The sequence below is a fragment of the Perca fluviatilis genome, chromosome 21 (genome assembly GCF_010015445.1).
Source record: "Perca fluviatilis chromosome 21, GENO_Pfluv_1.0, whole genome shotgun sequence".
Taxonomy (NCBI): Eukaryota; Metazoa; Chordata; class Actinopteri; order Perciformes; family Percidae; genus Perca; species Perca fluviatilis.
Window position 1 is genome coordinate 10,702,145 of NC_053132.1, and position 17,288 is coordinate 10,719,432.

Here is a 17,288-nt window from a genome sequence, read left to right on the forward strand (position 1 = left end):
CTGTCTCCAGAAAACAACTTTGATAGTTAATGTAGCGTTGTGTGTGCGTTGCACCCGCCACAGTGTCCAGTTATTATTTATTGTTGTTTATTTTGTTAAATTGTCTTGTTTTGTTGTCTTTTCTGGTTAAGCATATACAGAAGAAGGCAGTATAATTGATAATCAGTTGTATGCACAGGCTATAAGTTGTTTTATGGAAAAGGTATGTATGCATTCAGTGGAAGTGAACCTACATTACTACATTTCTATAAGTAGGCCCTACATGAAAAATGGCAACATGTGGATTGTTAATTCTTTTCATATTGTTTAATCAACTTGAGACCCAAAAGCTTAAGTTGATTAAATGCTTAACTAGTCTTTTGCATGTGTAAAGAGAACCATCAGTCAACAATAATGCTGTGTCATGATGTCGTATGTGTCAAGGCCACCAGAGGGCAGTGGGATTCTGTACAGCCAGATTGAAAATATGAGACATCATCCTCTCTGCAAACTGCACTGCTCCATATATATCACATTACTCCTCTCACCTTTGTTTTATTAGGTATCGGTATGGACAGAATGCAAAAAGAAATAGAGTTGCAGCATCTTCTTTTTATTTGTGTTGCCAATTATTTTACTCAGTGTGCCTGTTTTTTTTTATTATAGAAATGAAACAAAAATGGAGCTGTTGTCTCAAAACTATCCCTAGAATTTCTCTGCTGCCGAGTTGGCATGTATGGGAGAAACGGGACGATGGAGGAAGAGGATGAGGAGGGCAGTTGTGACTCATTCAGAAGGAGATGACAAAGCATTTTCTCTCCTCCATACAAGAATACAAATGGCTGTAGGTGCTCTCTTTTTCATTTTTTATTAAATCCAATTCAATTTAATAAATAGAAAATGTGATATATACGGTACATGTAGTCGTTATCAGAAAAAAGGATGAAGGAATCATATTTTGGGACTAGCTGTGTGATTACAGACTACGTGACAAAATCTCACAAGGCATATGATATAAAAAATAAATCAAAACTTGAACTGAAGCTCTGCTGGTTATGTAACAGTGCTCACAAGCTCAGCATCTAGAAAGGTGTGTCCAGAGCAATCTGCCAATCAAAATACGCAGCAAACAGCAAGCCGGTGGCTGCATTGAGCATGAGTGAGAATCATCAGGAGAAAGATGGATGACAGGTGGAGGTGTGGCTGAGGCGCGGGGATGCAGCATGACTTGAAAATGCTGCAGCATCCGGCCGTCTCTACTCCTCCTCTTCTCTCCCTCTTGTGCATACCGGCTGTTTCCTCCCCCCTCTTTCTCTCAGTCTGCGTGCTGTAGCCCTGCTGTGCAGTCCTCACAGCCCTCTGTTGTAGCACCAAAGGGAGGAGGAGCCACCGGCACACACACACACACACACACACACACACAGACACACACCAGACACTCACACAGACATACACACTCTCACATCTCACATCATCTCTTCTGCACACTCATTGTAAGCACCAGCCAGGCCCGTTTGGAGAAGGGGAGCCCAGCCGTCTCGTCGCCCAAGATGGATGTACTGATGAAGGGGTTCTCTATGGCCAAGGATGGTGTGGTGGCCGCCGCAGAGAAGACCAAAGCCGGCATGGAGGAGGCAGCTGCCAAGACCAAGGAAGGGGTGATGTATGTAGGTACGTAACACATCTTGTCTGTGGAGCTGCACCGAGTTGTATTAAAAAAGGAAAGTGGGTAAGTGTTGGGGGAGATGCACTCGTCTTTTTGTTGTGGGGTTGCATCATTTCCTTTTTCACCATTTGAGGTGGGGTCCTATAGGTGTCAATGTCTGGGACACTTGAGAGAAGCGACAGAACCGGAGGGAGGAGAAGGAGGAGGAGGAGGAGGAGAAGGAAGAACAAAAGTGGGGATGGACAGAGCACTGGAAGGATACTGCTGCATGACTGGTGTAGGGCTACAGGGTGGGGGTCTGAAAGAGTGAAGGATAGACAGAGTGTGGAGGGGGAGTTAGATGGAAATGGTAAAAGTTGTAATTGGGTAGCAGGACAGAAGCTGGTGGAGGACTGGTCTGTCTGTTTTAGGGAAAAAAAGAATAAAAGAGAAAGAAGAGAACAGAAGAGAGAGAGGGATTCTGCAGGATCATGTGATGGAGCTGCCTCAAGCTTATATCACCTTTCCTATTTTATTGAATGGTTTGTAGAGCAGGTTGCAGAGGGACGTCCGGTGATGGACTCATTGCAGTGATGTCCAGCAGTGTCCAGGGACTTGCTTTATCTGCCCTTTTTAATTTACAGAATAGAGTTGGCCTACATTTAATATTTGAGGTATAGTAACAGATATTTTAGATAAATAAATAGGTAAGATACATGCATAAATTCACAATAAAGATGCAGGTATGAGGACAGAGATTTAAAAATGTTAAAATGCTTCAGATGCTTTGTAGTCACGCCGGGGTTTCCTGTACTTTTATATTAGCTCAAGCAGCGAATGCGTCACATCTCAAGGTTACCTCGAGTACCAGGCTTTTAGGCCGCCTGAGAGGGGAGGGGCATTGTAAAAGTGGGAGGGTGGGTGAGGAGTTAGCAGAGTGGAAGTCTTTATTGTCGTATACAGTCGCTCCCTTCAGCACTCTGACTGACCGTCACACAGCAGCTTCAAAATGTTAATCATAATGATGAAAATGGGGGAAAAAAAGAGTGTGGGAGGGAGGTGAGAAAGACAGGGCAAGGATCACTTGAGCACTGCAGCAATTTGCTCTCCCATCACCCCCCTCCACCCAATCCTCATGTTGATGCAAGAATGTGTTTTTGTGGCGTTGCAGCAGCAGGATTTGCCTGCCAGTGTGTGCTGCTTTGATGACTAACCACCTTCCTCCCCCCGCAGCTCTTAAAACAACCCCGCCGCCAACCCATCCCAGGGAACGATGGTGGGATGCAGCGGGAGAGACACAGAGAGAAAACAGGGAGAGAGAAGGGAGGGGTATTATGCCAGAAAAAGCTTTGAGCTTCTAGTCTCATGGCTCCTGTTTGAACAGATGGAGAGGCAGAAAGAGAGAGGCAGTTGACATGTAGTGATGGAGGGATGATGGAGGTGATGGGATGGCACTCACTGGAAAATGAATGTAGGGGGACGGAAAGATGGAGAGAAAAGTAAGCGAGGGGGAAAGAAAATGGACATGCAGATCATAGGGGGAGGAACAGAAGAGGGAGAGAAGATGTGATCACTGGAGTGAGGAGGGTCGATGGCGCCGATAAACCACTGTATCTGCCTGCAGCAGAGTGCATACGTCAGCATGTGAATGTGGGTACACACTGTATCAAGGTCTGCACGCCCGCTTTCACAAACAGGCCAAACCTGGACTGACAGCTGGATGTGCTCTGTGATTAAATTAAAAAAACACGAGTCGGTGAACACAAGCTGCCACAAAACTTATTTTTATATATCTTCTTATGGAATATGGTTTTGTGTTGTTTGTATCAGTGGTTTAATTTCTGGTCATCAGCAGAGATGTACGTAATTGCCCGCACCCCTTATTAATTACAATTTATGTTTTCTACGTATTTGTGGGTATATGTAGTAAGTCAGTATGCATGTGACTGTCTCAGTGCATATGTGATATATTTTACATTGCTAAAAACATGTAAAAAAAAAAATACAACAATTGACAGGATTTTTCAGTAAATCAGGGACATGTCTGAGCTTTTATCACATAAGGACTGCTAAAGCACAAATCCTCCTTTAAAAAAAAAAAAGACTAAAGCCATATATTTACACATTATTTCATTATTGGGAAAAGCATTCACACACTGTAATCCGTGCAATCTTCATTTATTGAAGCAATCTTTTTATCTGGATTGTCATTTCCTATCAGGATTATTTCAAAATGGCTTTCGTGTTCTGGGTTTATGCTCAGCAGTGTCCTGTGCATCACCTGGATAATTGCATCTGCTTCTGTCCAAATCTTATTTGATAATTTAATTTACACGTTTATACATGTACACACACACACACACACACACACACACACACACACACGACAGACAGATCACCACAGGCTCACATGCAGATATTCACAGTGATACTCAGGTGGCTCCCTCTGTTGACTGGAAGAAAGAAGCTGTGTCATTCCTGTGTGTGTGTGTGTGTGTGCCTGTGTGTGTGTGTGTGTGTGTGTGTTAGGCTGTACTGCAGTACTGCTCAGTACTCAGGCACGTGGCTCATGTAGCACAGGGAGCGTGAGGAGAGATGGAGGGAAGCAGGAGACAGAGAGGACGGGTGGATGCAGGATACTGTTAATGGCAGCATCCGTGCAAAAGAGGGAACAGTCAATGTGCACAAAATCATGTTCTTCCGCAGATTTATTCTTCCTTTCCTTACTTAGTTTCTACCTTCCTCCCATTATTCCCTCTCATCTCTTACAGCAGACATTTCCCTCCTTCTACCCCTTACTCTAGCAGATTATATAACCACAATTTAATCTGCTTGGGATCATACTATAGTGAGCACAGTGCTGGTGAGCAGAGAGGGAAATGCAGAGAGGCTCTGCTGTTCACAGGATGTTTTCCATAAAATTGTGAATTCAACTAAGCTTTATAGAGCTCTCATACACCAAACACTGAGTTATCATGTTGAAAGGGAAAGATAACAGAATATTAAACAATATATGAAGACAAAGAAAAAGGACCACGTTCACTTTTAAAAACTAGGGAAACACATCAGTCACACTGAAAGGACGCGGAGTCTTTAAATGTATTTTTAGAAAGAGCAATGGATACTGCTAACCCGACACTCTCAAAAGGATATGTGAAAGTCTTGGGGGGGAACAGCAGCTAAGAAATGTTTTTTTAAAAGAAGGATATTTATCCTTCTTTAAAAAAAACATTTCTTGTACTTAAACTTATATGATGTTTCTACAACTTTGTGGCAATTAAACTGTGCAAAAATGCATATCTAAAAATGTGTTTTTCAAAGTGAAAGTAAATTAAATGGGTGAAACCTTAAAACATGTTAATGTCATGTCTTAAGCAACATCCCATTATTACATTGATATAATAGCCTAGAAGTGAAGCCTTTTTATGATTAATATCAGTTAATAAGCATTCATTTTATTCTCACAACTACAAGATGAGTTACTACATTTAGGCTATTTAATCATCAATGAGCCTAGGTGTAAGGGTATCAAATAACACATGAATGCTCACATCCTAATCATCGCTCACTGATTATAAGACAAAAAGTAAATACAAAATAAATCAACAAAATAATGAAAATATGCATGCATATACAGACTATTCAGTGAAAGCCATAAAAGAACATAAGAATTGTAAAATATGTCATTTTTCTATTAAGTTGGAAACAGTGAGTGATTAATGGATATGAATTTGATTGTATCTCTTTGATCCTCAGGCAATAAGACAAAGGAGGGAGTTGTGTCATCAGTAAACACAGGTAAGTAAAGCTGTGTAGGCTACCTGCTAGCCCTATTAATGACCTCCTTATGCACAAATAGGGAAATATACGTGTTTTGTCATAGTACAAAATTTGAGTGTGCTTCAGTTTCACTAACAGTCCCCCACTCTGCGTCTCAGTGGCCAACAGGACCGTAGATCAGACCAACATCGTTGGAGACGCAGCGGCGGCCGGGGCCAACGAAGTGTCACAGGCGAGCGGGGAGGGGGTTGAGAACGTCGGCGCGTCAACTGGGATGATCAACCAGGTCAGTTACCATGGTAACGCTGGGATACAATGGTTACACCCATAGACTGTATAATAAAACTATGTTACACTATACTAGTCCACCAATGGCCTCCACAGATACATGTCAGTGTGCAGCACCGTGAAAAGATCTGAACTATAATTGATGCCTCTCTATTCTCGCTTTGCCAGTCCCTCCTCCACAGCGCTGCGGAGGAGGGTCTGGCAAGTCCACACAGCCTTCCGGGATGAAAATAAAACGTGCTTTGGTTTATTGGCATTTCTTTAAACCAATCACACTAGTCATGGTCGGTGCTAAGCGCCGAGCGGAGCCACGGTGCCGCTGCAAAACAGCCTCGGGAAGGAACTTATGTGTTGTTGTGTTATAGGTTGTTTTAGTCCTTCAACAGCAAACTCAGATTGGACTGATAGTCTAGGCGTCGATTTCGGTGGGGACGGTGGGTACACTTAACTATCAGATTTCATCATGAGTCATTTTGTAGCCACCACTTTTTTTGAAAACCTCGAATAAAGTTCATAATTCTTGAGCGACAGATACCAACAAATCCACAAAAATCTCTATCCCCACAGGGCAGGCACAGATACAGCCGTTCTGCTACTGCGCTGGCTACACGCTTCTCTGTTCACAACAATGCAACAACTGTAACATTGGGATACGTTCTAGGTTGGGGGAGGGGTGGGTGTATACATTTTTATTTATTTACATTAGTAAGCTACAGGACAGCGTCTTTCAAAACATGACCTGCACGAAAGAGAAAAAAAAAATGAATGGGTCATTGTACTCAGCACTTCTGAAAATGCACTTCCGAATGCATCTCTGTCCCAAGCACATTTCAAACCAAACTGACACCCATGACAGATAGTCTCGCTAGCTGTCTGGATTTACCCTGCAGAGATCTCAGGAGCAGCTAACCATAGTCCTCAGAAATCGATCAGAGTTTAAAATTCCAATACAAAGAAAGCGTAAGGTAACGGACATCCGGAATTTCTGGTGGCAACAGAGCAATCCCGGAAGTGGAATGTTGTTGATATAGACTAATTCTTTCCAACAGACCATAGTCAGATTCAAGTTAAATTCTGCCTGACACTAATACTGAATGATCTTTAAGACAGTTGGTCTAATGTCAGCCAGTAGATAGAGCTGTTTCACCATATTAAACACAGAGAGCTGCAGTGTGTAAAAAAAACCATTTCCTTTAACAAACTGATATATCAAAGCAGTGCTAAAATTGAAATAAACATGCAATGGTTCTGCTCTTATTTTTTAGGATGCATTTATTTATTTACTGAAATTATAGATAAATAGAATAGAGCTGCAATCAATATCGATTAATTATTGTATTTATTTTGATTAATACATGATTTCATCTATAAAATATTGACAAAATGTAGATATTCTTTTTTCTCTTTTTTTGTCATTCTTTCTTTTTTTTATCAACACTCCAAAACCCAAATATATTCAGTTTACAATGATATTGATTTCTGAGACTGATATTGATATTTTGCTGTTTTTTGGATAGATAAGCCAATGTTTAAATTTTTTTTTGAAACAAATCTTGATACAGATCCCTTAGATTTGTGCTAGTTTTGCATTTCTGTAACAATTTTTTTTGTTACTTTATTATTAGCTTGGATGATTTATCAGTCTAGCTTTGCCTAAATGATTCATTATCAGCATTGTAATGATTTATTGGTTATTTTTCTAACTAAAAGGACCAACACAAACATGAGGATGTAAACCAGTATGTATTTACACTGTATAAGTGTATTATGTACTGTTTTTAAGCAGATCTAATACCATGCCACATCCATTAAAGCTCACATTACCCAAAGATACATTGAAAAGATTTTTCCTGAAATATTTGTTTAATTTGTGACAGTTAACACTAATGGCCCTTCTTCTGCTCGTATATTTTGTTGTCCTTTTGTCAGATGTTAGATGGCCTTACATCTAACTTTTGTGTCTTTCATGCATGTCTTTAAAATAGTTTTTTGGTGTCTTGTGTGTCGCTTCTTCTGTTACAATTCTGTGGCATTGCTCCTGTCTTGTGTGTTGTTCTGTGTCGCCGTTATTCTTACCTTTTGTTGTTTGTGTTGTTTGTGTGTCTCATCTGTGTTTCTCTGATAGGAGGAGCCTGTATACGAGGTGCCTATTGGACAGAGCAGTGTGGGGTCATAGGTCATGCTGGGGTGGTCTGGGGTGAAGGAGAGACAGAGTGGGGATGCTCTGCATGCTACATGCTACATGCACCAAGTTTATAATGGATGCCTGTACAATCTAATCCAATACACCTAATAAATCTGGCTTTTCATGCAGAATTATCACATTTTAAGGTAGGATTAACTGCAGGATTTGTTTGTATTGGATTACATTAAATGACACAAGTGTACCCAATAAACTGGTAACTCTATTTATATTAGCTAACAGCCCACAACAGACTAAGTGAGCGTCAAGAGGGAAAAGAGAAAAACAGAAGCTGCTGTGATGCTTCCTAAATTAAAATGGACAAATTCCTGCAGTATTTGGGGCTTTGAATAAAAGCTTCCATTGACTGTATAAAAACATAGACACACACACAATGTCTTTGTGAGTAATTCACAATTTTCAACCTGAATATTGCAAACATTTTCTTTACCTCTCAGATGCTCACTCGTGTGTGGTTTAGGCAACAATGATACTAAAAGTCTCCATTTCTAACCATGTAGCTCCCCTGTTTAGCGTAAAGTGATATACAAGCTCTCAGCCACATCTCCAGCACGTCAGATAAGCCAGTAAATATATTCATGGCATGCACCAAAGTTACTCTGCGCGCTGCTCATGCTGAACAAGGCCTGTGCACCTAGAGTTCGTCACTTTTACATGCTGTATAGCTCTAATCAACTAACTGAACCCCCTGGGAAGTCTTGAGCATGATAATAAGAGTTGAGTCAACCCTGCAGCATGGTCTTTGTAGTCTTAACTGCTTTATTTGATCAGAGCTGGAGGAAAACGAAGCCATTGGTGCTTGAGGCTCTCCACCCTGCCATCAGCTCATTCTTTCATCCTCTACTCCACCTCTTTTGTGTCAAATTGGTTCTCACTCTTCTTGTTTCCTCTGGCAGGGAGAATATGGAGGAATGGAGCAGGGTGGGGATGGAGGAGAGGTAAGAGAACAAGTTAGACGGCTGCTGGGATTAAGCAGAGCGGATTATTTATGAGAAGCAGCTCAGTCATATCAAATGATGTGTGACACTTGGCTAAGTGCAGCAATAATATAAATGTGGAAAGAAACTAAATACATTAACACCCATTATGATTCTTTTTCATAACTTCATTCAGGTGCTACAGGTGAAATAGTGTAAACATTAGTTTAGACTTGAAAGCGTACTCCACTGATTTAGCATTGCTGACATTGTCAGAGTCAACAATGGATAGTTGAGCAAAGTCTGATCAGATGAAAAAACAAAATAATGTTTTTTTTTATGCTTTAATTTCATCTTGTCAAATGTTAATTATATAAGTGAATACATGAACTTTAATTTATGGACAAAAGGTAGTGACTGTTCCTTTAACACTCTGAAAGAGACTATTGTTAAAGGAGTGCTTCCACTTTTGATATTAAAGTGATGGTTCGGAGTAATTCACCCTAGGGTCCTTTGCACCATGACCTCGAGCCAAACACCCCTTTCAGAAGCTTTTTTCACCTGGGTCTAACATTGGGAGAGTGCGTTAGGCAAGCGTTTATCAGCTGAATAGCTTAGCGCGCAGGGGGCGACCACGTTTATCTCGTAAGTTACCCCATTAATCATTATGCCGAAATGATACCAAGCGTCTAGTAGTAGTACAAATAGGTTATGCTCTCATAAAACGATGGATTGGAAAGTTTGTAAGTACACCAGAAGTGTATGTAAATAACACTTGCCTGCTGGCTTCTGCTCTCTGCTGTTGTTGTTGCTGCTGTAAGATGAGTGCTTAGGGTCGTCTACAAATTACAACACCGAAAAGAGATGCAACAAAAATATTTATTAATTTAACTTTTTTTTTAAAGTAAGTGCTGTAGTATAACTAGCAGGAGACAAGTAATAATTGAGGTAAGTTTGGAGACATTACGTTATTTAATCATTGAATTAATAAATATTTTTGTTGTATCTCTTTTCGGTGTAGTAATTTGTAGACAGCCCTAAGCACTCATCTAACTGCAAGTAGCAGCAGCAGCAACAGAGAGCTGAAGAGAGCAGGCAAGTGTTCATAAACTTCTGGTGTACTTACAAACTTTCCAATCCATCGTTTTATGAGAGCATAACCTATTTGTACTACTTGTAGACGTTTGGTATCATTTCGGGCATTATTAGTGGGGTAACTTACAAGATACAAACGTGGGTCCATTAGCCCCTGCGCTAAGCTATTCAGCTGATAACGCTACTCTACGCTAACTCTCCCAATGTTAGACCCAGGTGAAAAAAGCTTCTGGGGGTGTGTTTGGCTCGAGGTCATGGTGCAAAGGACCCTAGGGTGAATTACTCCGAACCATCACTTTAAAGCACATTTTGCTGCCAATATATTTTTTTGTTTTTACTTTTTAGGATTAATGAAGTACAGTTTTGGATGCAGGACTTAAATGGGGTACACCAGCAACTTACAAAACATATATTTATACTATTTCCTTTACCAATTAAGATTTTTTTAATAAAAAATATAATCACGTATTTGTCCTTCTTATCAAGTCGTTTTAATCTATGATTGAGTCCCATCCCTCTCATTTCACAGAATAAAAATCCACGAATGCACAAAGAATATATATATCTTCATCATCTTTACCATTTGCTGTATTTTATGAGCAAATTATCTATTTTTTAAATGTAAAATGTTAATCTGAAAAGTTACAAGTAACTACAGATGTCAGATAAAAGTAGAGGAGTAAAAAAGTACAATATTTCCATAAAAGTACCCTGAAATTGTACTCAAGTGCAGTACTTTAGTAAATGTATACTTAGTTACTTTTTGCCACTGCTTATGATGAGTGAACGGATCTTGATGGGTATAATATCTGTGGAGTGCCCCTTTAACTTGTAATGTCTTTTTTTATTACATTGTGGTATTGCTACTTTTACTCTCAAGTAAAGGATCTAAATATGTATTCAACCACTGACAACATCTTCCTCCTTTCCTTCCTTTCTTCCAGGGGTATTAGTCGTCTTCAGGACCTCCCCTCCCGTGCTCTCCAGTGGTTCCTCGCTCCCCTCGCCTCGCTGTACCAGACTCCAGATGTTCAACATATTTTTTTGTGACTTTACAGAACCAAAATCAACTAAAACAGACTCTTCCAGATGCCGCACCTCAGCACCTGTCTCCCCCTCTGCCTCCCCCCCCCCCAGCAGCAGCCCTCTGCCACCTGTCCTCACCCTGTCTCCTCCCTTCTGATTTTCTGCAGCCTGTAGCTTTTCCTCCACCGCCGTCTTACCCTTGCCAAACCTGTGTGTTAGTGTCGTCCTGATATGAACCCTGGTGTTGTTACAGTCCCCCACGCCTACCAACCAATAGGGAAACCTCACACACAAACACACATGTACACACAAACAAAAAGAGACACCTTTATTCCACACATGCATGAAACACACACATACAGTACATACCACAAATGCCAGCACAGACACACACACACACACACACTGGGCAAACATGTTAACTAGAGGACATTTTTTGGGTGTGTAAGCTATGCCTATGCAGTCCACAACAATAGCTCACTGAGTGACTGAGGCAGGGTATGAGAGGGTGTGTGATCGGCTGTTTGTGTGTGTGTGTGCATGCGTAGCTGCTGGTGTATAAAATATATCAACCAGAGGCTTGTGCAGAGAATCGTGCATTGATGACAGATATCATTCTGTTTTGTGTGTGCAGTAGTTAGATAGCTACAGTAGACTGCATGAACAGATGTGTAGAATGACTTGTCTCGTGTTGTAACTATAGAGTAGCAGCTGTTCTGTGTAGCTTTGTATGGCTTAGTGTGTGTTTGGCCTCGACATTTAGAAACAGGGTTATTTACCAGTAAGCAATAAACAAATGCTCATTTTTCTCAGCAGTTAAGAGTGAAACCTTGAATTGTGTTCATGCGATGCATGAGAAAACAAGAGCAGTTGTTCCACAAGTTGTTACTTGGTTTCAATTTGTCAAAAAAAATCACTATAACGTTAAATATATGTGGCTAAATTCAAGTGAGAAGATTTTGATTCTTGGATTCTGATTGGTTCATGGAAATCCCTGACAACTCCTTTTCCACCAGTGTTGCTTTAACTTTGGCAGAAAATAATGTATTCATGTATGCAGGACCCCTTCATTTATAGTACTTAAAAAGCTGATTAATGTCTTCAACCCCACAGGTGGGTCTGTCATTACAAACTGATTGAATTTCTGGGGGAATGTGCTTAAATGCTGCACAATGAAATTAGAATAATTCCAAAAAAAAACATGTTGGGTTTTAAACATTTCTCTCAAAATCAAATAGCTTTGATGAAGAAAAAAGTTGATACAGAATATATGTCAGACAATCTACTGAAGAGGAAATATGAGCAGCTGATACTGATCACATATTGTTATTGTGTACCGTAGTTGCTTTTTAGTCTTTGTGAGAGTGGTTTGCATGCTATCAAGAGAAACATGCAGTGTGGACATTAGTCATTGATTCAGTGAGTTAATCGGTCAGCTAGAAGAACAGCATGAAGGTTTGGGTGTTATGATGGATCAGCTTTATGTGTAGTTCTGTGTACAGCTTGAATTCTGGGATGCATAGTTGTTTTTAAGGTAGTTTTGTATTTCACGAGTCTGAACCTTGGTTGTTCTGAAGCTCCCACCCATCAACTGTCTCAGCCAATCAGAGAATTCCCTTCTCCTCTCAGTCAGTGTGATGCCACCTTTCACAGCTTGTCTGCCTGGCATCAGTGGGTGTCTGTATGCACTGTATGTGTGTGTGTATGTGTGTGTTAACATAGAACCGGTCCAGCCAGCAAAGTGTGTGTGTGTGTGTGTGTGTGTGTGTGTGTGTGTGTGTGTGTGTGTGTGTGTGTGTGTGTGTGTGTGTGTGTGTGTGTGTGTGTGTGTGTGTGTGTGTGTGTGTGTGTGTGTGTGTGTGTGTGTGTTTGTTTCTGGAGCAGGTTTGTGTGTTTTTACTTTGAGGTCAATGGAAACTGATGACTGCATGTTGCCTTATCAAGCATTCTCTGACATTCACATGCATATAGATTACACTCGACACTACACTTGTACCAACACACGCAGCACACTCTAAACAACACACAATCACAATTCCCACCTTAAATACACAAACACAAAATCACACACCATGTTTAAGTTGGCATCAAAGCAGACTCGCTGATTTTATAAACAGTACCAGTGAAATTAAAAAGGTTTTGGTTGAAATCAAGCAACTGTGTCAAGAGTTTTTTTGAAGATGTGGAAGATCGGGTTTGAGTTGAGTTTTTATTTTGATTTCATATTTGGGGCTAGATTATCCCGGTAAGGGACCACGGGGAATAAATGAGCTGTGGACTCCAGCTAAATTTGCTTGTTTGTTTGCTTTCTTACCGAGAGTTAAAAATAGAAAATCAATAGCACTTTCATGTCTGTCCGTATAGTAGATCTGGGAGCTGGTTAGCTGATGACATTTTTATGACATACTGCATATGAGTTTTTAATGACATTTGTATGACATAGTAGTCTGACTTTTTATAACTTTTTACTTTTTTATGGCTTTAATGGCATTAGTAGTGTGGATAAGCATAACAATTGTGCATTTGAGAAAAGCATAATAACAATAGTTGGTGCATACCATAAGGTATTATCCTCTCTACTACATACTGTACTACATACTATAAAAATGTCATAAAAGTTGTCATATGATAGACAGGTGGGGGGGATTCACATGTCACGGCAACACAACAAATTTCTAAAACACAAACACTAAGAGTTAAAAGTAAAAATGTATGCCCTTTAAATGTGCATTCATATAATATATATAAACTCCTGTATGGTGTGGGAAATGTATGTAATTATGAGTTCAGAAATTAATTTCAGTTTGCCAGAGTTACAGTAAAGGTAATTGTGATCCATACTGAGTGTACTGAGTATACAGAGTGGCGATAAATTGAAAAGTTTAATGGTGGATCTCCTGGGCCGTTCTGTAGAACATCTTGGGGATAGAAGTCTTTGGCTGAAGACTCTCCTCTTCTCAAGCAGCATGTCCTGGAGGTGGTGGTTGTTCAGGATGATAACCAACTTGGACAGAAAGCTCTTCTGTGCCAGCGCCTCCATAAAGTCCAGCTTAACTTCTCCTCAAACATATATATATCTATACTATGACTTTTTTTGTTTTTTTTTCGACATACTATACTATGACTTTTTTTGCTTTTTTTTCGACATACTATACTATGACCTTTTTATGACTTTTTTTCGACTTTTATCGGCATACTATACTATGACTTTTTTATGACTTTTTTTGGCATACTATACTATGACTTTTTTATCACTTTTATTGGCATACTATACTATGACTTTTTTCCACATACTATACAATGACTTTTCTTCGACTTTTTTTGGCATACTATACTTTAACTTTTTTATGATTTTTTTCGACATACTATACTATGACTTTTTTTGGACATACTATACTATGACTTTTTTGGACTTTTTTGGACATACTATACTATGACTTTTTTGGACTTTTTTGGACATACTATACTATGACTTTTTTTGGACATAATATACTATGACTTTTTTCTACTTTTTTCGACATACTATACTATGACTTTTTTTGGACATTTTTGGACATACTATACTATGACTTTTTTCTACTTTTTTCGACATACTATACTATGACTTTTTTTGGACATACTATACTATGACTTTTTTGGACTTTTTTCGACATACTATACTATGACTTTTTTTGGACATACTATACTATGACTTTTTTGGACTTTTTTCGACATAATATACTATGACTTTTTTCTACTTTTTTCGACATACTATACTATGACTTTTTTTGGACATACTATACTATGACTTTTTTGGACTTTTTTGGACATACTATACTATGACTTTTTTCGACTTTTTTCGACATACTATACTATGACTTTTTTGGACATACTATACTATGACTTTTTTTGGACATACTATACTATGACTTTTTTCGACTTTTATCGGCATACTATACTATGACTTTTTTATGACTTTTTTTGGCATACTATACTATGACTTTTTTATGACTTTTTTTGGCATACTATACTATGACTTTTTTATGACTTTTTTTGGCATACTATACTATGACTTTTCTTCGACTTTTTTTGGCATACTATACTTTAACTTTTTTATGATTTTTTTGGACATGCTATACTATGACTTTTTTGGACATACTATACTATGACTTTTTTGGACTTTTTTGGACAGACTATACTATGACTTTTTTCGACTTTTTTCGACATACTATACTATGACTTTTTTCGACTTTTTTCGACATACTATACTATGACTTTTTTTGGACATACTATACTATGACTTTTTTCTACTTTTTTGGACATACTATACTATGACTTTTTTCGACTTTTTTCGACATACTATACTATGACTTTTTTCGACTTTTTTCGACATACTATACTATGACTTTTTTTGACATACTATACTATGACTTTTTTCTACTTTTTTGGACATACTATACTATGACTTTTTTCGACTTTTTTCGACATACTATACTATGACTTTTTTCGACATACTATACTATGACTTTTTTGGACATACTATACTATGACTTTTTTCTACTTTTTTCGACATACTATACTATGACTTTTTTCTACTTTTTTCGACATACTATACTATGACTTTTTTTGGACACACTATACTATGACTTTTTTCTACTTTTTTGGACATACTATACTATGACTTTTTTCTACTTTTTTCGACATACTATACTATGACTTTTTTTGGACATACTATACTATGACTTTTTTCGACTTTTTTGGACATGCTATACTATGACTTTTTTTGGACATACTATACTATGACTTTTTTTGGACATACTATACTATGACTTTTTTTGGACATACTATACTATGACTTTTTTCTACTTTTTGGACATGCTATACTATGACTTTTTTTGGACGTACTATACTATGACTTTTTTCTACTTTTTTGGATATACTATACTATGACTTTTTTCTATTTTTTTAGACATGCTATACTATGACTTTCAGGATAGACTTCCTTGCAAATATGAACATGTTTATTGTACAGGACAAAATATGAAAAATGAAATGTGCAAAGTCTCTGGAGATTAGACTCCATCGAATCCATATGTTATAAAAGGGGTAGTGAACCCAAACATATCCCTCGATGGAGTCCAGACACTGGTGGTGGTGATGAAGGAGGACCCAATCAAGATTGCCATTCAGCTGACGATCCCCGGAGTACGTGGGTGAGACGACCGGTGGTTGAAGGTCTATTCCTGAAATGACAGCTGACAACCGCAGAGGAGAGAGAAGATTTAAAACAGGATGTCATGCTGTGATTGCCTTGTGATACATGGCTGAATCTGATTGGCTTAACTAACAAACAGCTGAATCCGATTGTCTGCTGACAAGTGAATGCCATGGAACAGCTTATCAATTAGGAGTGATGAAAAAAGAAATTTGAAGTCTTCCTGTAAGAACTTACGCTGAGCTTCATTATGACTTTTTTCGACATACTATACTATGACTTTTCTTCATCTTTTTTCGACATGCTATACTATGACTTTTTAATGACTTTTTTCGACATATATACCATGACTTTTTTCAATTTTTTTTGACTTACTATAGTAGTACTTTTTTACGACTTTTTTGACATACTCTATGACTTTAATTCAACCTTTTTTGACATACAATACTATGACTTTTTTCTACTTTTTTCAACATACTATACGATAACTTTTCTTTGACTTTTTTCGACATACTATACTATGACTTTTCTTCAACTTTTGTTGGCACACTATACCTTGACTTATTTACGACTTTATTCAACATACTATACTATGACTTTTTTTGACATACTATACTATGACTTTTTTTTCAACTTTTTTCGACATACCATACTATGACTTTTTAATGACGTTTTTCGAAATATATACCATGACTTTTTTCTATGTTTTTCGACTTACTATAGTAGTACTTTTTTCCGACTTTTTCGACATACTCTATGACTTTTATTCAACCTTTTTTCGACATACTATACTATGACTTTTCTTCAACTTTTTTTGGCACACTATACCTTGACTTATTTACGACTTTATTCAACATACTATACTATGACTTTTTTTTTTTTTTTCACTTTTTTTGGACATACTATACTATGACTTTTTCATGACTTTTTTCGACATACTATACTATGACTTTTCTTCATCTTTTTTCGACATACTATACTATGACTTTTTAATGACTTTTTTCGACATATATACCATGACTTTTTTCAATTTTTTTCGACTTACTATAGTAGTACTTTTTTCCGACTTTTTTGACATACTCTATGACTTTAATTCAACCTTTTTTGACATACAATACTAAGACTTTTTTCTACTTTTTTCAACATACTATACAATAACTT

The 17,288-nt window shown here is 38.2% G+C and overlaps 1 protein-coding gene across 3 annotated transcripts; it reads left to right on the plus strand.

Annotated features, from left to right (window-relative positions):
• Positions 1–1,203: 1,203 nt before the first annotated feature.
• sncgb (synuclein, gamma b (breast cancer-specific protein 1)) lies at positions 1,204–13,086 on the plus strand. 3 transcript variants are annotated; one of them, XM_039787809.1, is made up of 6 exons: positions 1,204–1,650; positions 5,381–5,422; positions 5,563–5,690; positions 7,818–7,835; positions 8,792–8,833; positions 10,852–13,086. In XM_039787809.1, the coding sequence occupies exons 1-6, from the start codon at positions 1,530–1,532 to the stop codon at positions 10,858–10,860; spliced, it is 360 nt and encodes a 119-aa protein (XP_039643743.1). In that variant the 5' UTR covers positions 1,204–1,529; the 3' UTR covers positions 10,861–13,086. The 3 variants fall into 3 exon arrangements, with proteins under 3 accessions (XP_039643743.1, XP_039643744.1, XP_039643745.1); XM_039787810.1 differs by lacking the exon at positions 7,818–7,835 and having other exon boundaries at positions 1,217–1,650; XM_039787811.1 differs by lacking the exons at positions 7,818–7,835; positions 8,792–8,833 and having other exon boundaries at positions 1,218–1,650.
• The last annotated feature ends 4,202 nt before the right edge of the window (positions 13,087–17,288 follow it).